We start from the raw sequence: 26,737 nt of genomic DNA on the forward strand, positions 1-26,737 counted from the left end.
GGGACCGTTGGCCGACAAAACAAGACATTTGAAGACGTCACCGTGGGCTTCTCAGAACTTAATTTATATTTTAGACTTAACAGTAATCCATTAATTCAGAATGACACAGATGAACGGATAATGAAAATCATTTTTAATTGCGACACATTATGCAGGAGTAGGGACACGTGGGCTATTTGTGTTAAGTCATGTATGTGTGATTAAAATCATATCTCTTTATCATCAGAATTGATCTGCCCACAAACATCTAGTGTGTTTTCATAAACACAGGATGAATAATTGTGCATAATAATGCTCACAGTTGCTGTTGGTGATGATTGACAGCGTGGGGCCGGGGCTCTTGACTGTGTCTAAATTCCCAAGAGAAGGAAAACAAAGACACGACACCACATTGTTAACTTTCCAGGCATATTTAATTGGCACGGTAAACACAATACGAAGTATTCAGTGCTCCAAAACACAAGCATGGGCTACCAAATGGAACACAAACAAAAAAGTGCAAAAACACACCATTTGGTAGACCTTACAAAGGAAAAGAAGTCTTACTTTGCAAAGCAGGTAAAGTAATTTGTAAGACTCTCAATAGTTAAAATAGAAGTTTTCCTTTTTAAACTTTATTTATATATTCATATATATATTCTCTAATTCCAACGTGCCATTTCCACTGTACAGGCAGGTTATTCCGGGGGAGTCGACTAAAAGGTTTGTGGTGGTTTCGTTGCAGAGCACCGGCAGGCAGACGGCTGCTGTAAAGCTACTGCTGCCTTCAAAGCGGTGACCTGTGCCTCGTCAGATTTATCATCGGAAAATAAATGAAACGAAAGTGGCTTGTTTGATATCTTGACATATCGAGCGACGGGTGGTGAAAAGCAAACTGGGTACTTTTAAGCTTGATTCGGCAGAGATTTGATCATTTCATCAAGAGTCCAAATGGTCAAAGTGTTCATCACTCCTCCATTTCAGAAGTGCTCCTAACATGCTGGATAAGATGGATATTTGTTTTGTTTTTTTTAAGAATGGCTTCATTCAAAACAATTGAATTGTTACTCATATTTGCAGTTTAGGGATTTTAATCCCATTCAGGCAGAATAAGCTACAACATAGACTTCCGGCTTTCAAAACAAAAAAGAAAGGTGAATCTCAACTCAACATCATCATGTAAAAAACAAACAAATGTTAAAATCATGTACATTATGTGCCATTGATGAGCAAAGGAGGGGGGGGGGGAAGCGGTGGACATAATTTCTCTCGCATGATTATAAAAACATTTTTTCACCCAACTTTTGAGATAATCACATTTAAATCCTTTCATAATACCGCAGCTAACGTTAGCATCATCCTTTCTCTCAGAAACTTAAAAACAGGTGATTCTGGTTCTCATTTCAGTCACAAACTCACAGGAAAATATGGATCGCAGGATATTTTCATATACAGTAGACAGTTTAATTGGAACCATCCTAAAAACATCAGGTATAAATCATATCTTCATAGGTTGTTTTTTTGGGGGGGTAAAGTGTTGCTTGGACCGAGTGAAGACATTTCCACAAGGTTGATTGACTGTAAACTAACAACAACTTGTGTTAGACACTCTGACCAAAACTTACAATACTAAAAAATGTTTACCCACATACTGTACTGTGTAGCCTACTTAACAGTAAAACAAATGCACAAGACATCCATGACCTACCTATGCAAAACATCATTCAGAAAACAACATTTCGGGATCCCTATCGTCCTTCACTGACAGTTTTGAGATTAAAATAGGGAACGCTGAGAGGAGAATATCACTCACTTGCTGTTAAAAAAAAACCAGGAAAACATGCTTTCTGAACCAAAAGAAAAGAGCTATATATATATATAAAAAAAAAATAAACAGGAACCACAGGCACCGAACCCAAACAGTAGCATTCAGGTTAATTCAAACAATACGACCAGGCAATGAGGGTTAACTGAACAGAAAGGGTGGAGGCCAGGATGGCGTAAGCTGACCAAACACCCCCCACCACCTACTCCAGGTTGCCAGCAGAGGGGCGAGGAGGAAGACAGGGCAAGCATGCAGCACACCACATTGCTGAGAGGCCCCCTGCCTTAGGCTGTTGCAAAAAAAAAAAAGGGGGGGCACAAAGCAGCCAAGGGATAGCCTGAGCCGCTTCAGTAGGAAAGGGCCGTGGAGGCGAGGGAGGGTGTGGTCAGAGAAAAGAACAGACACCAGTGACAAGACAAGAAGTGTAGGATGAGAAAGACGACGAATGACCCAGAATCCATCTCTTTCCCTCCCCAGCTGGTCCTGGATGTGCGGGGGTGATCGTGGTGTGGAGAAAAAGGGACATTACAACAAACAAGACCTTTACTTATTATTTTTTTTCATTCAACTCAAACAAACCACACAACATAAACCAGAAGCACGTAACCTACAGATAGCATGATCAGCACCTTCGCTTCTTCTTCTGAGATCTGTAAATATGGAGCTGATTTTAGTGGGAGGGGTGACCATGAGAATTTCTTTTGAAAGCCCCAGATGTAGGTAGATAAGCTTCAGGGTGATTCTCTTCTGAGTCAAGGAGTGAGTGAGGAGGGCATGGCACACACACACACACACACACACACACACACACACACACACACACACACACACACACACAGCCGGATGAAGGTGTTTGCCAGCTGGTCTTTTTGTCCGTATAAGGCTCCCGCTGGTCTCCGTCCTGTCTCTGACCAAACCCTCTGCCGCTCGTGTGTGTGCAATGGGGGCTAAGGTAAGGAAAAAAGAGACGTGGCAGTGTGGGTGGGGGGGGTGCGTTCAGAGTGAGGAAGCAGACAGCCATGTTCATGACCGCGCGTGGTGCAAAGTGGAGTTAGTTACATTAAGAAGCAAAGCTTTGCTGAAAACAACAAAAAAAGCAAATTGTATACTGTGGTTGTGACTGCTGTATGAGTGTTAAGAATGGAAAAGGTTATGAGCGCTAAAAATTTAGATGGATTTCTCTCAGCGTTGCTTCACATCGCAGAGCTCTGCCGAGGAAGCGCAACGCTGCTGATACGTTTTGTAAAGGGTTTTTTTTTGAGGGGGGGGGGGGAATTGAGATGCGTTCTAATCGGCCGTCTTTCTCTTTTTTAGATTCAGGTCATCTCTCACTTTCTCTCTCTGACTCTGTGAGCGCGTGAGGAACGTGGTGGTTTCTCCGAGGCTGCTTGCCCTGCCATTCCTCAGCCAGCCTCACACTTTTAGGAATCTGCAATTCAAAAAAAAAAAAAAAAAAAAAAGAAATACAAACAAACAAACAAAAAAAAATGACAAAAAGAAAAGTTAGATAGCTTTAAAGGAAAATCGACAGCAACCCAAATATTCAGATATGGAGAGGAGGAAGAAAAAAAGTCCTTGCATATAGGAAACCATTTTAAACTGACAGACGATACTGTGGTGTCAGGCATGAATGATATCTGCACATACTTTATGTGTGAAAGACCTCCATTAACCCAAATATGTATCTGTTTAACTAAGAACCTTTCAGCTTAGCCCACACTAGACTTTATCTGGCTTGAATGCATGTTAGAATGCAGCCACTTCACTTTGTCACAACATGCTGGAATTAGGTCATGACGAAGACAAAAATCCTACAAATGCTGCAGCATGCAACACATTTCAGATGCTCGTCAATAAAAATGACAGGAGACATGAAATGTCTCTGATGTGAAATGACATCCTGCACATAAGAGCCCCATGCGGTGCCAGTAACAAGCCATCAAAGCTGATTAAAACGTGTGAAAGGGAATTTAATGAAGGCTTGTGTAACGCGTTACAAAAGAGACAATTTCTGAGTCAATGCCAAATCTTCGAAAAGTAGCACAGAATGTCTTATGATTGTAGCAGTGAGGTGAAATGACATACACACCATGCTTTTACTGTACAGTAAATGCACCGTTCAAGGAGGTGCTGCTCTGAGACCCATGCAAGAAACCACAAAGCATTAAAGTCATGACCGGCTCCATTTCTCAGCCCAGTCTCACCATATAGCTCAGTACTGCTAATTCTCAGTCCTTTATTCCTTTACCACTGGCCTGGGAAAAAAAGCACCAGAACAGCCAAACACTATAAAATAAAAAAAGGTGGATTAAAAAAAAAAAAGAGAAAAGAAAGCACATTCTAAGGGGGCTATTAGTTACTAATTTGTTCAATAAATTTATAAAAATGACCCCTAACTTTGACAACTTTGTCATGTTGTAACAGCTCTATGATTACTCTACAGCATGCAACATTTGAGGTTTAGGGGGAGGGCGCGATTTTTATTTAATTTTTTTTAGCCTACAAAAATATCTTTTAATATGTATTCATACTTTACAGCAGATTGAAATTACATCTGCACAATTGCACATCGAGCATGCTTTCCTTTCATGGTACAACAAGTGAACAAAACACAACAGCCTTCACTTGATGTTCGTTGCCACTTCAGATGGTGCATACGTTCACTCCGTGATTTATAACCATACTGAATGAAATATTGGACCGAGGTTGTGGATCCGACTTTTGATTAAAAGCATGATAATTTGAATGAAATACTGTCATCTGAAATCTTAACAAAAAACGCAATATATATATATATATATATATAAAAAAATCAAGTATTGTGTGTTTGAAATGTACACGTGATCATTGTTGGTGGGTGATTCCTCCCATCATGCTCAGCTTTGACTGGGGGGGAGAGGGGTCCTGTTTTATTTTGTATGACCACTAGGTGGCACTGCATTGAATGGGAGGTGAGGAACTAAAAGCTTCTTCTTCACACACGTCTTACACAACCTCCTCCTGGCTTAGCTCACATTCAGTGTCATTACCTAAACATTACCAAATATTTTCTTCGGAGCTCGAAAAAACAGTGTACAGTGACTCACTATCACTCACACTATCGGCAACAACTGTCCCAACTGTCATGAGGCACAATGGACAAATCTGATGTGTGTGTGTGTGTGTGTGTGTGTGTGTGTGTGTGTGTGTGTGTGTGTGTGTGTGTGTGTGTGTGTGTGTGTGTGTGTGTGTGTGTGTGGGGGGGTATTCTCTTATCTGAGTTACCAGTAACAATCTGTAGTCTCCCTAACTTACTAACTTACTTAGCCCCACTCATACAGCAGTGAATGGAAAAGAATTGACTCGCAGTAACAACATCACTTGCTGAGTTAAATGTATGTCATAGCACCTTTGGCATTTGTTTCCAAAAAGACCTCGACGTAGGACGAGGGGACGTATCCCTCCTCGTCCTCGTTCCTGCGCACTCGTGTCCAGCCGTCTCCTTTGTCCTCTTCTATCACGTACAACAGCTCGCCCTCTGCCACGGCGATAGTGCCCTCATTGTGACCTGCGGGAGGAGGGAAACATAACAGAAAAGGCGAGATAAGAGCACGATGAATAAAGTGAATCATGTAGATTAGAGCTTCATGTGTAAATCAGATTTCCTGAAAACAAAGAGGAAGCGAGGCCAGCTGGTGTGTGGTGGGGAAATTGCAAATACAATGCTGTAACTTACAACGTACAACTCACAATCAGTCTTACTAATGACAGGTCTTCCCTTAATCTGTCCAATTATAAGAACATATTATGTATGGCTACAGTAAGAGAATGATTGTCTCAGTTTCGAAACAAAATCGGGTTCATGTGTTTGTGGATGTAATACATTTTGAATTATACAACTGCAGGACTACACTCCCACTCTGGGGGTCAGGACCCCCCCCAAAGGGCTCCCAATATAAATCTTAGGTGTCACCAGATAATTAGGTATAAAGAAAAGAAATATGTTACAGAAAATAGTTTCTTTTTTCTCGGGGGGTCACAGCTAAACTGCTTCTTAATAGGGTCATTATATATTGGGGGTGGCAGTTGTTCAGTCTGTAGTAGGTTTGGAACTCAAGGGTCACTGGTTCAAGTCCCCATACGGACCAAAGTATGGTGGGGGACTGGTAGCTGGAGAGGTGCCAGTTCACCTCCTGGGCACCGCCAAGGTGCTCTTGAGCAAGGCACCGAACCCCCAACTGCTCGGGGCGCCTGACCATCGACAGCTGCAGCCCCCTCACTCTGACATCTCTCCATTAGTGCACGTATAGGTACTGCGCATGTGTGTGTAATTCAGACTTGTGTGTAATGTGTATCCTAACAACTGAGTGAAAACATTGAAATTTCCCTTGCGGGATTAATAAAGTATACATTATTATAATAGGCTCTCTAACATTTCTGATTTGCACACAGCGCTGTAGTCAACACCCTTTGAAAATTTGCCAAATTGGATTTTGAAAACACGGTACTGGTGAAATGACTATATTTCATATTTCACATGTGGAACATATAAATCAGCCAGTTATCTTGAGAAAGCCTGGGAGAAGAGGGAAAAAAGCTCTTTATCGAGATGATCTGTAGATGAGGATTTATTGTTTGTACGTATATACTGTTATGTATATATGTGGGTATTTAAATATTTGTATTCTTGTATTTCTCTGAATGATTTGTATATGTGACCGGAAGACAAGTAAATAAGTTTGTGGTGTCTTGTAATCCAATGTGGGATGGGCCAAAATGTTTGGCATGACAGATATAAAATGAAACAAAAAAAACAACTGTACATTTAAATATTTATCTTCAGTAGTAAGGGGCTTCTTGTTACCTTCAAATGGATACAAGGCTTTGCAGGTCCCGATGGTGGGCAGGGTCTCCTCATCGTCAAACTCGTCGTCGAACTCTGGGGTGGAGGTGGTGGGGGGGATGGGGTTGATGTTGGCTTTGACCTGAGTCTCTGAATTCTGCTCCTCTGTGTAGCTGCCATCCGGGCTGCTCAAGGGCCAACACACACACACAGTAAATATACTGTGAAAACATACATAGTTTTCCTCCGAAAAAATAAGGTGTGCAAAAACTATGGGGTCTGGGATGTTGCCTGTAACTGAAAGACTGTTTGTCAGAGTATACCATACCTCTCTCTGTCCTGCGCACAGTTGTTGCTCACTGTGGTGTTGTTCTGGGTCTCATAGAGTCCACTTCTCCGGTTCGTATCACTCTTGGATGGCATCCTTTCCTCCACCTCTGCTAACCAGCCCTGAAACACACACAGTCATTATGTATGTGTTGGTTGCAGCTGACCTGTTCTTCCTACGTGATGACTTGAAAATGTATTTCAAGCAGCGTGGAATTCTTTTTTATCCGTGAATCAGATGGCCTTAACATTTGGCAAGAACCTTCACAGGAGGAACGCCACCGCCTTGCACTCCACTTTATTTGCCATTTATTTACAAGGTTTAACCAGGCCATTGCTCTGGGACTCCCTCTCTCCCTGCACAGACATGTAGCCAGCCCCTCCAACTGCATCACATCTTCTCCTAATATGGACAAGCAGCAGACTTCTTTGGAACAACCCCAGTCGGAGAAGTGTGTTTGAACTCCTTATTATTTACTGTCTCGGATAAACCAAACAAGAAAGCTTCACCAACACTAACACTCGCATATAAATGAGAGCTCAGACCGAACTAACCTCGAATTTCTGCGTTTCAAACTGGAGCTTCTCGATGTTCTGGCTTATTTCTGATAGCCGGGGGTCTACGCTGGCCGGGTCTCCCATCTGAGGGTTCTTCACGTACACATCCCTCATCTTAGTTAGGGCGTCCCTGGGAAAGCAAATCACTAGAGTCAGTACAAGTCTATGTTGCATATTAATGGGGTAAACACAAATATCGGGACAAATTTAAAACCTTAAAAAAGATACCTCTGGTCCATCTCTTTCTGAATGTCCTTATTGAGTTCATCTATCTTGCCCTGCAGCTTCTTCCTCCTCTGTTCTGGTGGCAAGTGGCTGAAGTCCTCTGGTCCAGAGCCCTGAGAGAAAAAGAAAGAAAGAAGACAGGCAGGAAAAAAAAAGAGACAAAAATGGGAAAAAGGCAGTTATAACACATACGATTAATAACACCACCTTCACAACTCATTGTTGGTTGTGTTGTTGTTTTAACAGGGAACAACTCAGGGATAAATGGATACACGCCCCGCAAATGGAGCCCCTGTTATGTTCTAACCACGTCATTCACCTGAAGGAGATACTGCAGCTGCTCTCTAATAACACACACTCACTGAGTGTTGGGATGTTTGTGTGTGTATAGAGTCGAGGCCATTCACCTATTCAGCCGCTGCCCGCGCCTAACCTAGTGCTCTCTGCAGATGCATCAGAAATGTAATAAAGTATGAACTACATCCTATTATTGCTCGTATAGTGTTTCCGAGTAAGCTTCCTAATGGGGCTGTTCTCTTACAGGAATGTGTGAGGTTTAAATCGAGGTTGGGTGAGTAAGACATTTTTTTTGGCTGGACGAGGGTCATATTTCCTGTCGAGAAGGTTTCCAGTCAGTAACACTGAACTGATGAGTCATACTGCTCGGCAGTCTCTTAAACTCTCTGTGGACATAATATATAATTCTCAAGCTTGCTATACCATAGTCCAAGCTGGTTTGTATGGAGCCCTAGCCAGTTCAAAACAATAAATAAAGAAAAACATATACAGGAAAACTCAAATCATTAGCTAGCTGGCAGTTGGTAAGGCTGCAGGGGGGCTAGAGGCGTGTGATTGGCTAAAAGGTGAGGGGGGGAATTGGTGACAACTCCACTGTCATGAGAAGTGATATTGTAAAATAAACTAAAAGTCTACAGCAATTCAGCTGCTCCGTGATGCTATACTTGCTTTGAGCCAAATGCTAATGTCAGCATGCTCACAATGACCATGCTGATGTTTACCATGTTCATCATCTCAGTTTTGTGTGTAGCATGCTAACATTTGCTGATTAATACTAAACACAGGGTACAGCTGAGGCTGATGGGAATGTCATTCATTTTACAGGTACTTGGTTGTTATTTAGTCAGGGGATCACCACAGTCAGTGGGCTTCATCCTCTGGGGATGATGGATGTCTGTACAAAGTTACACGGCAATCCATCCGACAGTTGTTGAGATATTTGAGTCCAAAGTGGACCAAAGTGGTCGACTCACCGGCATTGCCATCCCTAGAGCCCCACTGCTAGTGTGGCTAATAAAAATCAACTCCAACATTATGAGTTGCGTTTTAATCATTTGTCTTACATTAAGTCTTATTTATCAACTTAATATTGAACTCTTTGGGGATCCATAGACTTTGTCATTGAGTTTTTGAGTGAAGACCGATCAATGAAGGAAAAAGGTGCATCGACTGAATAGATCAAGGCCTGGTTGAATCTCATTGAGATGGGTCACAGCGACACCACAGGATAGAACGGCTGGAGCTACAGACTTCACACGAGCCAGGTCAAAACACAAGCATCTAGGTTACCACGGCAACCTTACCCCTTCTCCCTGTATCAGCATGCAACACTTAACGGGCATGCAACGTAACAAAGATCATGTCAATCATCATGCAGAGACATACTCCTTTCTGAGTGATAATAAGTTTACAGTGCAGAAGTCGTGCATTAGTGTTTACATTCTCTATGTACCCCAAGACAAATCAAATTACTATTATTATCTAGGTAAAAATTAAGACCAAACTAAAACTATAGGCAAGACATTATGTAATTTGTTGTTTGTAGTATGGATGGATGAGAATTTACTAATTGATTCTTCCGTATAGAATTAGGTATAGATTTATAAAACACATTAAACATTAAGTAGAAAATCATTTAAAAAAAATTTAATTGCAAAGTCAACTCAACATTTTGAAAAATAAGCTTATTTGCTTTCTTGCAGATAGACACTCTCAAGTCTGAACCCTAAATATAAAGCCACCTGGTGGTTAGCTTAGCTTAGCATAAATACTGGAAGCAGTGGGAAACAGCTAGCCTAGCTCTGTCCAAAAGTGAACCAGGAGCAGTAACTTCCTGCTCACTTCCTCAGTAATTTACTCAGTTGTAGTAGGCAAATTGAATTTTCGGACACTTAATAATCGTCATTTTGCATCATTACTTTGAGGTATAGAGTAGTATGACGGTCATTTTCTCATCTTTAAAATGTGACACATTTCATTGTAGCATAAAGTAGTGTGCATACCTTGGACGCTACTTTTTTTCATTCCATTGTTGGAGTTATTAACACATTCACATTAGATATACACGATTACACAGATTATACAAGTTATATCGGGCTCTATACAGAGCAAACATTTCACAGTCAGAATTTGGACACTGAAATAAAATGGTGCAATTTAACAAGATATGACATGTTAATTTGTGAGTTTTAGAGGTTTTGGTAGGCACAGTTTATATATTTGGACAGAATCAGGCTAGCTGTTTAACCGGGCTTCCTTTCTAGCGCACAGATATGAGAGTGGTATCGAAAGAAAGTGAATTTAGTTTCCAAAATGTTAAACTATTCCTTTAATCCTCAAATTGTGTCTTGTTCTGAGGAAAATATGAATGAATGGTTGATATTCTCTGGAGGCCTGCAATCACACAGTTCTCTGACAGTATGTTAGCTTTACAGAACAGCATTCTATAAAATAATGGCATGCAGTGTGAGGACATGAGTGAGCAACTACTAAATAAGATCAGATTAGTGTTTGTTACAAGGACATACGATTTGTCGAGACGAAGAAGGACTACCAGACAGACTAAGAGACGGACAGGTAAAACATAGAGTAAATCTGATCACCTCAATGAGATTCCGGACGTGGGAATTGAGTGTGATCTGCACCACAAAGACCACACACAGTTTGGGAGAGACATGACGGGAACACAACCACAACACAAAAAAACAAACAACAACACAACATACAAATGAGACAACGACATGAGTCTGAGGTCCATCGTTGTCACAGCAAAGATTAAATTAATAACTGAAATCCAAAAATAAAAAAATAAATAAAAAAAAGAGAGCACAACAAAAACGTAACGGCGTACAGAACGTTATTAACAGTGTGTTACTGGGAGGACGTGACATGCGTGCTATGGTCATGCCGCTATGGTCGTGAGGTTATTCGGTGATGCTTACCAGCTTGAGAGAAAGCTTCATGGGGGGGAGAGGAGAGAGAAATGGCGAAGAGCAGGAGAGAGAAAGAGACACACAGTCAATGTCAGGAGAATATTGTGGCCATTTGTTTAATTTTCCTTTAATTAAAAATGGTATTGTATTTAATGATAACTCTTTGCTTTGCCAAACTTCACCATTTAAGGAAAAGAGGGTATGGCACTTACAGGCTTTAGGATTTGGAATCATTCATGAGTTGTGGTATAGAAAAGTCCTTGAGCGACAGTTTCAACCCCCTATATTTCTAATTTGGTGAAGTTTAGCATTTCTAATGTAATGGATTAATGAAAAATGAAAAAATAAGTTGGCAAAAAGGCCAACCTACTGCACAAGCATGAAGTAAAGAATGGGGAAACTAATCAAGGGAAGACAGATGAAAATAAATGTAAGGAAAGAAGTAGAGGGGTGGTGACTGCGACAGGGACGGATGAACCCTTTACTTTTTTGATCCCTCTCCGCTGTCATTCACAATGACACGCAGGCGACAGCAGAGGGCGCCAAAAGCATAAACACATCAGCAGATCCATACGTTGACATGGAGGCAGATACTGTACACAGACGAGATTTGCTTTCAAAACCCAAAATATTAAAACTCACTCGTTACGAAGGACAAATCAACACATATCCAGGTCTATGTACTGTATAACTCAAGTGAAAGTCCCTGAATAAAACAAATAAGAGTAATCGTGAACTAAAAGGAAAGTAGAGTAAAAAAGCACAAAAGCGCTAAACGTGTTTTAACAGCTCATTTACAACCATTTGCTGCGTGAGTTCTGGCAGTGTTTTGAATACAAAGAACAGAGTGGAGAGCAGGATAACAACCCTTGGCTTGGTAGAGCTGGAGCAGATGACTTGTAATCCTGTTAGAGGCTCACAGGCTGGTGCACTGAGGAGCTCTGCTCACTTTGGTCCACTCTTAAAGTCATCCAGCTGGAATGACGTGTTACGGTATTCGCTATGACGCCTTGTGATCCTCCCTCTCGCCTCCCTGACGCTATATCATTCTTACATTTACTATTTGTGAAGCCTCACTTACAGAGCATAAGATAATATCTAATTTACACTTATACATTGACAGCACTGATGGTGTGCAAGTATAAGTAATAATAATGTATCATAAACTCTGGGTTTGGATCTAGTTGGGCTTTGTTTTTATTTCTAGTGGGTCAGATATGGACTTTATTCTATGTCTGGGTATAAGAAAAATTCTTGCTTGGCAAAAAAATCTGTGCCTGAAAAAATGAAATTGTGGACTTAAGTAAAAGATAAAATGTTTTTATAATTTGTTTCACAACTTAAAAATTTTAAGAGTAGATCTAAGCTGACTGCAGTGCAGAGACAGAGGTGGGCACACATCTTCTGATACATATTTTGGAGTGACTGTACAAAATATCATTGGTCATGATGAATGACACTATATTCATCAGAATAGGGTAGTTTAACTTATTATTTGCATTAACATTCTCCAGTTCAGTTTTCATTTTGTTTTCATTTTAGCCAATTTCCAATTTTCCTATTATTTCATCTATTTCATTTAAATATATTGGATTGTTGTTTATTTCATGTTGCTAGGATATTCACACAAACAAAGTTAAGAATTTAACTCAGGTATGTTTTTTTTGAGAATAAAATGCCACTAAGTAAAATGTAAGTATTTGTGATAAACCATGTTATCACCTGAGAGTTGCAGCTTATTGTAAGGAGCAAATGGCATGATAAATGTGTTTTATTATCCACTTTCAGCAAATATTTTTCTTCAGAGCTCTCTTAAGAGTGATTCTTCTAAGTTTGATAAATACGGGCCCTGGTCCACAGATCTACCTGAACTCTTTCCAACCACCCAGACAGACATAGATATACAGGTATATTATGGTCTTTACAAACAGATAACATCGCTGCAGTATGGCACACCAGCACAAAGAAAGCCCTGGAGGGGTGAATTCTGGGTACTGTAGGCTGAACCCATATCCAAAGTGTGACCAACACCTATAGACTGTATATTATTAATGTACAAAGTTCGGCAAAGTGCGGACGTGCCTTAAACCTGCATTCTATCTGAATTCCAGCAGGGGGCGACACGTGCGGTTGCAAAAGGTGGTCAGTTTCTGTAGAAGTCTATGAGAAAGTGAACTACTTCTCACTTGATTGATCACCTCAGTAAACATTTTCATAATGAGTTTATGGTCTCAATCGCTAGTTTTAAGTCTATTGCAACACAGAATGATATTCATTTTTTGAATTGTGGTCTCGTTGATTTTAAAACCGGCGATGAAGCAGGGGGGTGTTTTAGGGCGTGGCTATGATGTGATTGCCAGTGAAAGTGTGTTACGTAACGTAGAGTGTAAGGGCTCCTCCCTCACTCCTCCCTCTCGTTTAAAATCGTCACATCTGCAACCAAGATGGCTGCGCCCGGAACGGCAAACTCGACGACTTGTAGCAGATCTCCACAAACCAACGTCACGCATGCTCTGTCCATTAATATTATACAGTCTATGCCAACACCTCGCCTAGTGTCACATCCACCTGACCTTTAAATAGCGAGGAGGGAGATCGCTGTGGGGTATGAATAGCATCCTCACGCCCATAATCCCCCACAGCCTCAGGTGCTTGTAGCGCTTTGGGAATTGACCCCTTGTACAGTAGATGGGGGGGGGGGAAGCTCTGACACATCTGCAGGACAACAGCGAGCAACAAGAAACCTCAAGCCGATACATGTGATGAAGTCATCCTCTTCTCCGATCATTCGTCCCGCTTCTACACGCGTCAGAGCCGTGTGATCAATACTGAGCCAGGCACAGACACCAGCCTCCTTTGTGAGGAAGTTTTTCCTCATTATTTGTGACGACTGAATGTGTCACAAAACGAATTATTAATAATGAGGCTACTGTATGTGTTGTACATGGCTTCTACTAATCACACACATCCGCACATATATCCGCACCAAGCACCTGAACCACACACACGCACGCACGCACGCACGCACGCACGCACGACGCACGCACGCACGCACGCACGCACGCACGCACGCACGCACGCACGCACGCACACCGCTGGTACTCACTGATGCCCATCACGCACACACTTACAACATATTGCCTGGCTTCGAAAGCATATGTGGGTCGACCCAGAGTCCTCTTCATAAGCTCTTTGTGACAACTGAGCGAGCGCGGCGATTGCTGCTGTGGTGGTCGTCGGAGAGAACACAGCTTTGTCAATGAGAACTCAGAATATAGCACTGACGTCTTAAAGCTCTTATACTGTTACACTGTCTTGATTTGACTCCAAAAACACATAGGCTTTCTTTTTTTCTTCTTCTCCTGTTTCCACAGTTACTGTGGATGGATTAGACAGCTAATATGCACCACACAAAGGCTCTCCTGCGGGGGTAGACATCCCTCCCCTGTGCAGAGACACACAACACCCCACCTCCACTGGCACAACTACTCTAATCCCTAATGTGATACTATGTTCCCCTTGCAGGAAGTGCAAGTGGAATAAAATGGTATTTTCTTGATTTTCTTTTTCTTGACAGCAAGATTTTCTTGATCTTGCTGTTTGTTAACTCTTTAAACAGGGGTGTTGGAGGCAGTTAAGTTTAAGATTCTTTTAATACCACATTGAATGCAATTTAATACCTGTTTCTTATTTATTTGTCCAGTACGTCCCAACAGGATGTAACAATAACTCCTAGTGATACACTGATTAAATTGGATTTAAGTGCCATTAAATGGATTAACCAATCAAAAAAAGTTCTTAATAACATGGACACTTTCCCATTATGAGCCGATGAGCGATGTCACGTCTGACAGCTCAGATCAGATCCAAAAGCCTTCTTGGAAACTGAATTAAAAGCTGTATAAGGCTTTTGAAGACCTGCAGATACCCTTTAAAAAAATAAGCTAAAGTGTTGCTAGTTAGGTTGGTTTGACCAGATGGATGCAGGTCTGTTAGTAAAAGAGCTGAGGAAATGCCCTGCCACTCTACCAGCAGCTGTTCACAGGCATTAGAGCAAAAATGTTTGTGTCAGTGAGGCAGTAGGGCTGGTGTCCCTAAAAGACTTGTTGCTGGATTAACCATGCACCTTCTGTTGCCTTAAAATTACCTATAACATATGGTAGCTTTATTCCACAAAGAAAGAAATTATATTGTAAAAATGTGCTCTACATTAAACAACATCTATATACATGAAAAACAAACAGGTCAGTGGCATGAGACATGAAAGGGTAACTTAATTAAATGTCATGAGATATGGAAAGAAGTGCAGATTAATTTAAAGTGGTTGATTCTCTAACGGGCTTTCTACTCAGACACTGTTTCTAACCTCTCACAGACCCTTTTTACTATGCTATTAAAATGTCAGAGTAAGGTCAGACGTCAATCTGTTTAATCAGTGTATAGTCGACAAACAATGCATCTGATTTAACTGTTTTTTTATCGCTCTTCTCGAGAGCTGTTTCAGCACTTCCGCTTTCAGAAACGCGCACTTCCTGCGCTAGAAAAAAATACACACTTCCTTTTCTTCTGCCGACCTTCAATCGTTTCCTCCACAGTACGATTGCACACACTGCACTGTTGCACCATATTGTTTATTTGCCTTTTTTAGACGTCATGGTAGCACCAATTCATACAAATGTTTTTACTTTGAGTAACTGCTGCCCTTTCAAAAATGTGAGCGTAAACAAAAACCCATATTTGTGGGCTCCGGAAGGAACACGTGAGTTACCGCCCATTCCGGAGGTCAGGGAGAGCTGGAGGGTGAAGTGCGTTACGGGATGACATGCTATGATCTGCCCCAGCCCAGCGATACCATTACAACCAACCCTGGACTTTAGAGCGGGAACTGGTGATGACACCAACCGAGACCCACCAGGCTGGTGCTGATAAGGCCACCCTTCGGGAAGCCTTCTAAAATTACTCTACTGGCCTCTCCCTCCTCCTGGTGTGGGTGACTCAGTCAGCCTGCTGCCATACCCACAATCCATCACTTTGTTCATTAGGGCTGGGTACCAAATTCAATACTTTTTAGGCGCAGACCGAATTACTCCCATAGTATCGAGTATCGAAAAATGGCTCGTCATTCAATACCAAAGGAGTAAATCTCATCAGCGCCAGTGAGCCAATAAGCACGCAGCATGCTTCTACCAAGATCTAATAATGCTGCTGATTGGCAGAGATGGGACTCCAGTAGAAGGAGCTGAAGAAAAAAAAAAGGAAAAAGATTTGTGCTGTAATGTGTAATGTTGTAAATTCTTTTTGTTAAAATGGATTTTATAATATTGGTATCGAAAAGAATATCGTTTAGGAGTCAGTATCAAAGTCACTGTGTTGGTATCGGTAAAGGTATCGAAACTTTTTGAATGACACCCAGCCCTATTGTTCATATTGTGAGCTTTAACCTTCTTCTGTATGCTCTTTTCCTAATATCACGTGCAAAAAACAAAAACAAATCTGCCTCCAGCATAGACTGCAGAGAAGTGTGCAGGGAGCTACTGCAGCCTGCATGCTACTGCCAAGACTGCTCAGGCGTCTTGTTCATTTCTGGGGGGGGGAAGTAGTTGAGAGGGATTGTCATTGTGAGCACAGAGTTAATATGAAGAGGGACAAGATGGAGAATGAGTCAGACGTGTACCATGGATTCATAGTTATGCGCTACAGAAGCATGCTAGAGAAGCAAATAGGCTGAGCACTGTATAAGTAAAGGCAAAAGGCCTGTCGTACTGCTGGTATTCACAGATTATACCATTTTGTTTGGTAATGATAATGGTTTAACAATTTTAAAGGTGCATCTGCACAGAAAAAAGGTGAAAATGAAATCTGTAATGGGCCAATGTGAGCAGTGCGTTCTGATTGAGGTCACATTTCCTACATATTGATGCGTTCAGTTACTGGTAACAGAGGTATTGTTCAATCACCTGCTATATGATGATGCCATGTAGGCATTATGACCATCACAACAGATTTGCAATATATGCAAATATTCTACCTTTTGTATTACTTTACCCATACAGTGTAGAAGGTACAGAGCTCAGATACAGGTGTAGGACACATACGCATGCATTAAGCTCGCTGGACACAAAACACACACACACACACACACACACACTTACCCCTCGCCTCAGGCTCCGGAGGCAGTGCATTTTGGGTTTGGAGCTCATGAAGTCGTTGAGGCGGTGGGAGAGGGGCTCCTTTTGCTGCTTGGGAGACTGGGGGTCGTTGGGAACAGCAGAGGGTGAGGGCGGGGATGAGGCTGGGGGGGCAGGTGGGGGCTGATGGGGGGACGTTAACAGGGACATAAGCTACCAGTAAGAGAGGGAGCCGTGACGGAGAAAGGAGGAGGAGGAGGAGGTAAAACATGGAAGAAGAAGTAGAAAAGGGGCAAGAATTCAACGAAAAAAAGACAAAGGAGGAAAAGGAGGAGGGAACACAAAACGAAATAAATAAGCCTCCTACAAATATTAAAAAATAAACACACAACAGAAAACCCAAACGGAAATTATAAGACAACTGAAGGTACGTAAAACCTAGTGTATCAGTTGTTATGTTGTTGAAAACAATGTCATACATTGAAACATAAAAAAAAAGACAGTTAAAAAGAAGAAAACGACCAGAGTGAGTAGGAAGCGTAAAATGTGTTAAAGCAAGCGGCTGCAACACAGCAAACAGCAAAGAGTTTCAGTCCAAGCGCATGCAGGCTTCCATTTTCGAAATCCTTCTAATTTTTTTCTCTTTCCCGACCTCATCACATGCCAGCTAGGACGAGAAATTCACCACATCCCCAAGGATATCAGCAGCTGAATTTGAGGTCGTCATCACAGAAATCTAATTGCTTATCGCTGTCCTATAACATCTGACTGCATAACTCATCAAGTAGTTGGAGAGTTTCAGAATGAAGCAGAGAAGAGTTCTAAGACGCCACACAATGCGCATGCATGGGCAAGTGAGTCAGAAACCCCTCTTTCAAAAACAAAGAGACTGAAAAATCACTAAAACACCCTGTTTCTGTAAGGCAGCGATGGTGCTTTTGTTCTGAAATATCAGTATAATGTTCTATTTTTGTATGTGTCTTGTTATGCTTGCATGCATGTGTGCATGTAAAGTAGAAATACCTCTCTCTATGGCTGTCTGTGCTCCCAAAAACCTTCTATAAAAAAAATAAATCATGAGTGCATCAAGCACCAGATAAGCGACATGTATACCATTTTCTGTACACATAGAGTCAGTACGCTGGGGTTTCTCATCTAGCTTTGGACACACTTGCTTCCAGCCTCTCTCTCTCTCTCTCTCTCTCTCTCACACACACACACACACACACACACACACACACACACACACACACACACACACACACACACACACACACACACACACACACACACACACACACACACACACACACACATATTTACTGAAACATGCTCTAATCTAATTCAATATCAACAGTGCCACCAGCCCATAAGACAGTCAGAAATCAGTTTTGCTGTTCAGAAGTAGGAAACTGATGGAGGCTACCCAAGAGTTCCAGTCAATGGAAAAACGGTCAAGGGAAACTGTTATTTCAGCCAGTTGAGTCCGTCCACAGAATGACAGTAGAAATGCATTAGTGTGTGTTACAGAAGGAAGTTTCCAAAAATTGGTGAAGGTGATTGCCAGGGAGGAGGAAACGGGTGGCAAATAATAACAGAAATGGCAATACTAACATGAACTAGCAACAAAGTTCTTGAGCTTAACGAAAGTCAAAGAATCTACACAAAAATGAAACTAAATTAAATATGTAACCAGTGCTACACATGTAACAGATACTACGAATGCAACATTGAACACATATATTACGAGACAGAACCAACATAAGATAATACAGTCTATAGGCCCTGCAGCCCACAAAAATCTCCCCAAAGTGCAAGGTGACCTTTAAGTGACGGAAATCAAGTGGTAAAACAAAATGCACTACAAACGGCGAGGCTCTGCTGTAAGTTTGAATGTAAATGTGGCTCTGTGTTAAGTTTGCATTGCATGTGTTACCTTGTTCTTGTTCTTAATGAAAGGCCACAGTTTGCCCTTGCTCTTGCCGGCAGGCTTCTCCCTGGCCTCTTTGGAGTTGGACAGGCTGGTTTCAGACACCGTCCTCTTCATGGCCTGGCCGTAATCCTCAAACTCCACATCTCCCGGGGGCTCGAACCCGGACTTATAGGACTCCACCACCTGCTTTGAGTCCTAGTGGGAGAGAATGGTGGCAGCAATCAGTGACAGCCTTGATACAGTTTTTATCCACTTCAACTGAAACAGAAAATGCAAAACATTAGGGCTGCACGATACAAGGAAAATATGCAATATGCGATAACTTGCGATCAATAAACTGATTTTAAAGTGTACTCAGTTCTAGGGTTGCTCGATTATGGAAATCATAATCACAAGTATTTTGTTCAATATTGAAATCACAATTATTTAACACGATTACTCATTGACTTTTGGAAAGATGTCGCAATTATTGAAATAAAAAAGCTGTGAAAAAGTTAAACAAATCCACAGTGAAAACCCCTTGAACTGTGAAATTTCCCTTAACCCTAACCCATACTTTTCCCTTTTTTTCATTTAGAACATAAGGCAAAATAAGAGTTTACTTGCAAAAGATAATGTGCAAAATAATATTTTTTTCTCGATTATTCTGTTTTTGTGATCATTAGGAGCCAAAATCTTAATCATGATTAAAAATGTTGATTAATTGCACAGCCATACTCAGTTCTGCTGCTTTCAGTATTTTGCTTAAATACAGAAAATTGCTTGTTGAATTAAAAAAAAAATATTTCTGACATTACTACTGATCTTGGAATTGAACATAAAAGGCACCAACAAAAAAGAATGACAGTTAACATTTTGAAGTGCAGTTTCTTTTGCGATATGTTGCAGCATTCCGCGATGTCTTTATTGCACAAGTTGATATAAAAAAAAAAGATATATTGTGCAGCCCTACGAAACAATAACACGGGGGATTTATGTTTGTTCATGTTGTCTAGCTAATCAGCACGTCCGGAGATAAGATGCAACACAATAGTGGGCCTGGTGACTCTCTTGTTTATAGTAGTTTTTAAATCTGATAACAGTTGAAACTGTGAAAGGAGAGTGAGAGAGACTGTCATTATCCAGTTTGTGGGACACAGAAGAAAGAGGAAAAGACCTAAATCTGTCAGCCAGGAGTTACGACAAAAACACTGAGGTCGGGGACACAGCCAGACTCCTCAGACACAGGAAGAAGGACATTAATCAAGCGCAGTGTGCATCAGCCTCAATGAACTGATAAGGGCAGAGGGTCTGGTTGGAGTTAGGATCATGCGGTCAGAGATTGTGCACTCCATACATGAGAGGAAGAGAGACAAAGACAGGGAAGGAGCATGTGATATGTGATTCCCCGCCGTTGTTTACTTCATCAGACAGTCACAGGCTGGAGTCATCTCCCTGGAGACGGGCCATGCAAACAGCCTGGCGTACACACACACACACACACACACACACACACACAATGCAATCACAGGGGATAGTCTTGTTTTTGTCATATAGCCAATTGTGACATCTCAATATATCACACAGATTATTTTCTTTTTAACGTAGGCGAAGGCTAGCCTGGTCCTACCAGACTCTCGTACATTTCATTTTGTACAGAGAGTCTGGCCACTTTCCACCTTCTCATATACTGTCTATGCTCTCCACTGACAAGTGTTAACTTCCTTGAAGGCGGGTACTCTGTTTAAAGTTTAAAACTATTGGATCTGCCCAGAGCCCCTCTGGATCTGCCATAACCAATCACTAACGTTTGATCGTGACGTATGTCATGCGCACGTGCAACAAGAGGGGAGACCGACAACAACTATTGGCTTATATTTAGCCCTAGCATCGCTAGCGTTAGCCTTAGCCAACTCCTTCACCACTAATGGAGCGAGCTGGAAAATCAAACTTTTCCCGAAGCCCGTGGGGAGGAGGGCCACAACATCATGGCCCACCAACACAACTCATTCTTCCTCGGGCTTTAACTTCTGGATATTCGGCAGCGTTGCTACAACGGACTGAATGGCTTCGCTCGCATCCTTCTAGTGTACGTCCTCAACGTCGTCGTTCTCAGCCACTCCCTCTGTTCGCTGATTGGACCACCAAATATTTGGCCGGAGAAAACCCAAGAATATACGGCAAAGCCAGACGGACTACTGAAGGAAAATTAAAATTGAGTGGAAGTACGTAGGAGGGCGAAGCCAGGCCAGGCAAAGGCTGCCTTCCATTTTAATATCCAAATAATAAATAATAATAAGCCATGATACAGAACTTAAGCCAATAACTTTGTGTAAGCTTCATAGAAGTGCATACACTAAAACAGTCTCTCATGAGCTCCAATCAACAGATTTAGAGCATAAGAAGCACAGTGCTTCAACTTCCTGCTAAGTACAGGTGTTAAAACATTTTGGGAAATAACCTTATTCGTCTTCTGGCAGAGTGCTAGATGAGAAGATTAATACCACTCTAATATTCTCATATCTGTCCATTACATCTGAGGCTAAAGAAAGATTTTGTTATCTTTAGACAGAGCCAGTATAGCTGTTTCCCCTGAATTTCACCAGCAGCTTGCAGTAGCTTCCTTTTTACATTACAGACACGGGAATGGCATCCATCGTCTAATCTAACGCTCCTTTCTCCCCCAAAATATCAAACTATTACTTAACATTTAAGGGACTCTGCCACCACTTTACAAGCACTTTGTTGTTCACAGGTGAACTGTTTTTATTTTTAAAAGGCCCCCCAAGGGTACAAACCCACCAGCACACTTGTTGCTTAAATAAAAGCCTAAATCGGTAGTGTGTGAGTTGTGACTGACACACTGGCTGAGTGAGTAATATGTGTGTGTGTGTGTGTGTGTGTGTGTGTGTGTGTAATGTATCTTATTTCTGTATACTCACAGTCTTGGGCTCGATGGACTCGGCGGCTTTCGTCATGCCGTCTAAACATTTCCCCACGATGGGAAGCACTTGGCGGTCCACGTCTGCAAACGTCTTCATGCACACTCCTATCCTGTCAATTCTTCTCTCCTCCATGTCTTGAAGTTTCTACATACGAAAATGCAGGCATATTCATTCGCAAATACAAGCTTTTTTGTGTCTGAAAGAGCCGTCTTTTTAATTTTGAGCATCAAAGATCTGACGCATCATCTGGGAAATCTCTTATGCACTTTACATCTTTCTTAATGTTTAACCCTATTCTCTTCACTCTGTGAAGTGAAAAAACGATTTCAACACTGTGTTTCAAAGCTCACGGTCTGTGACGATGCAACAGAAAATAACTTGTACCATATAACGACACTTTTTATAATGACGGCTCATTTTCCCTCAGCGTTTCCCACATGTTGAGGATTTATTTTAAGTAGTCGACCCAAGTAACGATTGCACATAAATGCACAATTCTGTCAGAGTTTTCATTCAGTCAGCGCTTTCAGTTGCATTTTCACACAGAGTGTTGAAAGACAAACAAAAAATATTTCTGGGTGGAGGCAAACCTATCTGGGTGGGCGCCCTAAACAAATATGATTCATGGGAAGCCCTGGTTTACCCCAAATATTTTGTGCAACAATAATCAGATAAAATAGGACATACAGTATGTTGCAGTGCTGTTATATTTACCTGGAATATGTTGGGGATAATTGTAAAGTAATGGTCATTCTGCTCCTGGTTGAACTTCTGCAGGTAGGAGGAGTATTCACTCTTACTGTCAGCGGCCATCTGGTGCCTCACTTGCGCTTGCTGTCGTGCCTGAAAAAAAACAACACACATAAACATGCATATCAGAGATACTCACTACAGTGTTCCCTGATTAACACAGACATATGGCTAACACACACACACACACACACGCACACAGCCAGATAAAAACCTACATGAGTTGACACATTTGTGCATACGAGTGTTCATGCATGCACATGTACAGTACACACATAAACATTGAGCTCCTGGAAGCGCGGTCACAGGTGCAAATCCGAGTGGGACCGCAGCAACAGCCATTGGCATTTGACTATACTTTATGTAGGCCAGAACAAACATATAAAATGAGAAACAACAGCTTGCCGCGGCTGCAGAATGGAGGGATTTGGATTTTTATTGCCCGCCCAGTCTGGCGTATCTCTACTGTCGATAATGTTGATTACTTTAAGCCAGTTCGGTCTCAGGGAGGCAAGGCAGGCAGTCAGAAACGCAGCAGGAGCAGCCTATTACACATCCAAGGCAAGCAGATGGAGATGAGATTATCTCAGATAGACAGCATGTGGAGTGTGTGTATGTGCGCTGTGTGTGTGTGTGTAGCTAAGAACTCATATCTGTTTCCTCTTTCCATCAGATCTGAGACCTGTCTGCACACACATAGTGGTTTCATTGGGTCATATATATCAAAGAGAACCAGAGATTGCATTTGATCAGCTGAATGCAGATGAACGGGACAAACTGCAGCCATATAACTGTAACCCTGATCGGTCATAGCCCTGAGGGAAACATTTTAAGTACTTCATCCAGTTTTCACCCACTCACCAATCTGAGGCAAGAGTTGAGTCTCTCACACTCATACACATATGGGTAATGGGTAGATGACATACTAGAAATAAGGGGGATGTCAGAGTGGAGACACTGGTCAGACACAAAGGTATATTATTTCCAGCACAGGAGGGATGACAGTTAATATCTCGGGTGGAAAATGATAGTCACAGCCTTAAAAAATAGGTGAATCCAGAGAAAAGCTAAAAAGCACATGTGAAAGTCCAGCTGTTTAAAATCTACGTGCAGATCTGTGAGCATGCAGTTATTGATATGTGCTAAGCTGGTATATGTGCATGCAAAGTGGTGCCGGATGTGTTAAGAGATGATGAGGATAAACATCATCGCCATGGTAACATGGCAGATAACGGAACTTCTTAACAAGTTGCTGTGCCTGCAGCAACATCACATCCTGTTGTCATTTTCTGGAAATTGCCTGTTTCTTCTGTCACTCACACTTCTGTGTATATATATATATATACATTTCCATATATACATACATTTACCTCCAGTATTCATCCGTATAAAAATCTATCTACTATCTGAAAATTTGAATGAAAGTTGTTATGAAAGCGGTCACTTTACGCAAAATAATTCAGCATTTCTTGATTTAATCTTTCTTACATCACACAAATATAGTGTTCGGCAGAAGACAGCGAGACAAGCCACTGTACGGGTGAGCAGGTCACAGTCAGACAGGACACGGTGTGCTAACAGTGACCTGGTCAAGGTCTGTGTGTCAGGCTCCGCAGGAGAGCATTTGTGTGTGTGTGTGTGTGTGTGTGTGTGTGTGTGTGTGTGTGTCGGGACACAAATCGAGACAGAGTGTGTTCCCACAGATATAACAGGCTCTCTGTCCGCCAGACCTACCTTGTGGGAACTTCGCTTCAAGGCATGGAATAAAATAGATATACAAACACACACAAACAAGAAAGGGATTGTTAGCCGTTTCCAGCTAAACAAGAAGTTGCCATAGATGCACTTCCTGGACCACCAGGCGTGTCATCACTCAAAAGGGGAAGCCGGTATCAGGGAATACAAACACAATGACAACTACTGGAATTGTAAACCACGCTCTTATGGTATGACTAGAGGCAGTACAGAAGTGGAGAGGAGGGCACTGTGTCATTTTTCTTTATGCTTTATGACTGAGGATCTCCACAATAGGGAAGTCTGCGAGTGTTGTGTGTGTGAGGGCAAGGGGTCCCTCAAAGAACTGTTAACAGGCTTTGTGGATATCTGGGCTGTGAATCCAAACCCCAAATTGAGGGATTTGCTTGCCAGAGGAGGAGAGGGAACAGTTAGAGGTTTGCTCCGGCTGCAGAGAAAACCACAATACCTCAGCTCAACAAACAGCAGCTTTTTTTTTCCGGCATTACGGGGAGACATCGCATCACAGACAGAAAGCAACTCCTGGAGTCAAAATATATCTATTTAATTTTTTTTTATTGTTACTGACAAGTAAATTAACCGAGAAAGTTATTTCTATATAGTAACTTATCAGATCCTAAAGTGGCCTTTAGCTGCAGAATACTAAGGTACACAGACACAACACCACACACAACTATACCTACAAACCCTCTGTTTCTTCTTCTCTTCTTCGCGTTTCATGCATCTGTTCTGTCCAACCCAGACCTACTTACACTCCAAGGCTTTAACTATGACTCAAACACAAACTGGGCTGAGGCTGTGACATGTCATTCCTTCCAGTGATTAATAGTCAGAGGTCTTCTAAATAATGAACGGAATATTCCTCTGCAAAGAAAATAACACATTGTTCTTTCCTCTGTCTTAGTTTTATGACCACATCTGTTTATCACCGCACAAAAAAAAAACTGAGCACAAAAAAAAATTATATTTGACTTTTGCTTTCAACCTGATGAAGCAAATGTAATAATAGAAGTGTACTAGTGCCTATAAACTCGATATGCAACTGAGCTAAAACACCTTCAACACCAAGCATGTGGAAAAGTCATGAGGCATCACAACTACAGAGTCTCAACCACAGACACACAAAAGTGACAGACAATATAGCAATAAAGCATACACACTTCCTTTCTCTTTTTTTTATACATCCACACATTCACCTCTTCTTTTTTGTTACAAAATCACAGTTGATAGAATTGATGGGACAGATGCAATACACCAATAAAGTACACACCTAAGAGAAGAATACAAATTAAAAAAAAGTGTGGAAAGAAAATCCAACCGTCTTCCACAGTGACTGATATTTGTATTATAAGTTTTACATTTCTGAACAATGGAAATGTGAGTAGGTGAAAAAGAGAGAGCTGAGGTCGGTCAAAAAAAAACAGACAAAAAAGGAATAGCAGATTAGAAAGTGAGTATATATTTTTGCAGTGATCTATATATTGGCAAGCAGGGCAAGATACATATTCATTATGACCATTAAGGCACGTGGTAATGTTTGACACAGCATCTTGTTACATAATATGTGAGTTTAAAAGGTGTGTAAGTGACTGTTTCTGAATCAAAGGACCATACAAATGTTGACCATACAATTCTCATATAGTCTACATTGCTGCCTACCATTTACTAATGCATAACAAAGGCTTTTAGATTCGTTCTTCATTTCTTTCACTGCAGCCTTTTACATCCTTGAGATTATGTAAATAATCACTAACGATAAGGTAAACATGTGGTCACCTTTTTATTTTGTATAAACTCTCTAGAATAAATCCGAGGCCTATCTGAGAGTGAGATGTTAAAAAGCATCACATTCACAAGCTATGTAGTGTATGTATGTCTGTAATCAAACCTTGAAGGAACATTTTTTAACTTTTCAAACATGGTTTTATTCTTACAATTATGGCCATTCTGATGGCGTCATAATAACTTCAACCTATATTTTAGAGCTTTGGAAAACGTGGACTTGAATGAGTCTCCTAAAGGTGCCCAAATAAACTTTCTGTTTTAAAAATTGTGACCAGTAGTCAGAACGGCCACAATGGTGAGAATAAGATTTGGATTGAAAATATACTGCAATTTTCCTTTAAATTAAAAAAAAAAAAAAAAAAAAAGGAAGAAAAGATGACATTGTAAAAATGTATGCTGTGATGTTTAAGTTGGTACTTTCTTCCTTAACAGTAAATAGCTGTACTGTAGAAGCACCGGTATTGGTATTGAACTGAAGTTGAATTTCCGAGGCATG

At 41.3% G+C, this 26,737-nt stretch overlaps 1 protein-coding gene across 20 annotated transcripts in view; it reads right to left on the bottom strand.

Annotated features, from left to right (window-relative positions):
- Positions 1-1,501: 1,501 nt before the first annotated feature.
- Positions 1,502-26,737, bottom strand: part of fnbp1b (formin binding protein 1b) — a 61,960-nt gene continuing 36,724 nt past the window's right edge. For 3 of the 20 annotated variants that reach the window (XM_028602505.1, XM_028602506.1, XM_028602502.1), the window contains exons 7-19: positions 22,666-22,794; positions 21,949-22,095; positions 19,031-19,222; positions 17,119-17,307; positions 10,976-10,990; positions 10,637-10,672; positions 7,740-7,849; positions 7,509-7,641; positions 6,955-7,076; positions 6,648-6,823; positions 5,193-5,351; positions 4,009-4,090; positions 1,502-3,233 (exon numbers count right to left, since the gene is read on the bottom strand). In XM_028602505.1, coding sequence (XP_028458306.1) covers positions 4,041-4,090; positions 5,193-5,351; positions 6,648-6,823; positions 6,955-7,076; positions 7,509-7,641; positions 7,740-7,849; positions 10,637-10,672; positions 10,976-10,990; positions 17,119-17,307; positions 19,031-19,222; positions 21,949-22,095; positions 22,666-22,794 — 1,458 coding nt within the window. In that variant the 3' untranslated portion in view covers positions 1,502-3,233; positions 4,009-4,040. Of the gene's footprint in view, positions 3,234-4,008; positions 4,091-4,698; positions 5,352-6,647; positions 6,824-6,954; positions 7,077-7,508; positions 7,642-7,739; positions 7,850-10,636; positions 10,673-10,975; positions 10,991-17,118; positions 17,308-19,030; positions 19,223-21,948; positions 22,096-22,665; positions 22,795-26,737 lie in introns of those variants that run through there. The other 17 variants (XM_028602514.1, XM_028602503.1, XM_028602504.1 and 14 more) reach the window with 17 other exon arrangements.

Source organism: Perca flavescens, chromosome 16, assembly GCF_004354835.1.
Source record: "Perca flavescens isolate YP-PL-M2 chromosome 16, PFLA_1.0, whole genome shotgun sequence".
NCBI classification, from domain to species: Eukaryota; Metazoa; Chordata; class Actinopteri; order Perciformes; family Percidae; genus Perca; species Perca flavescens.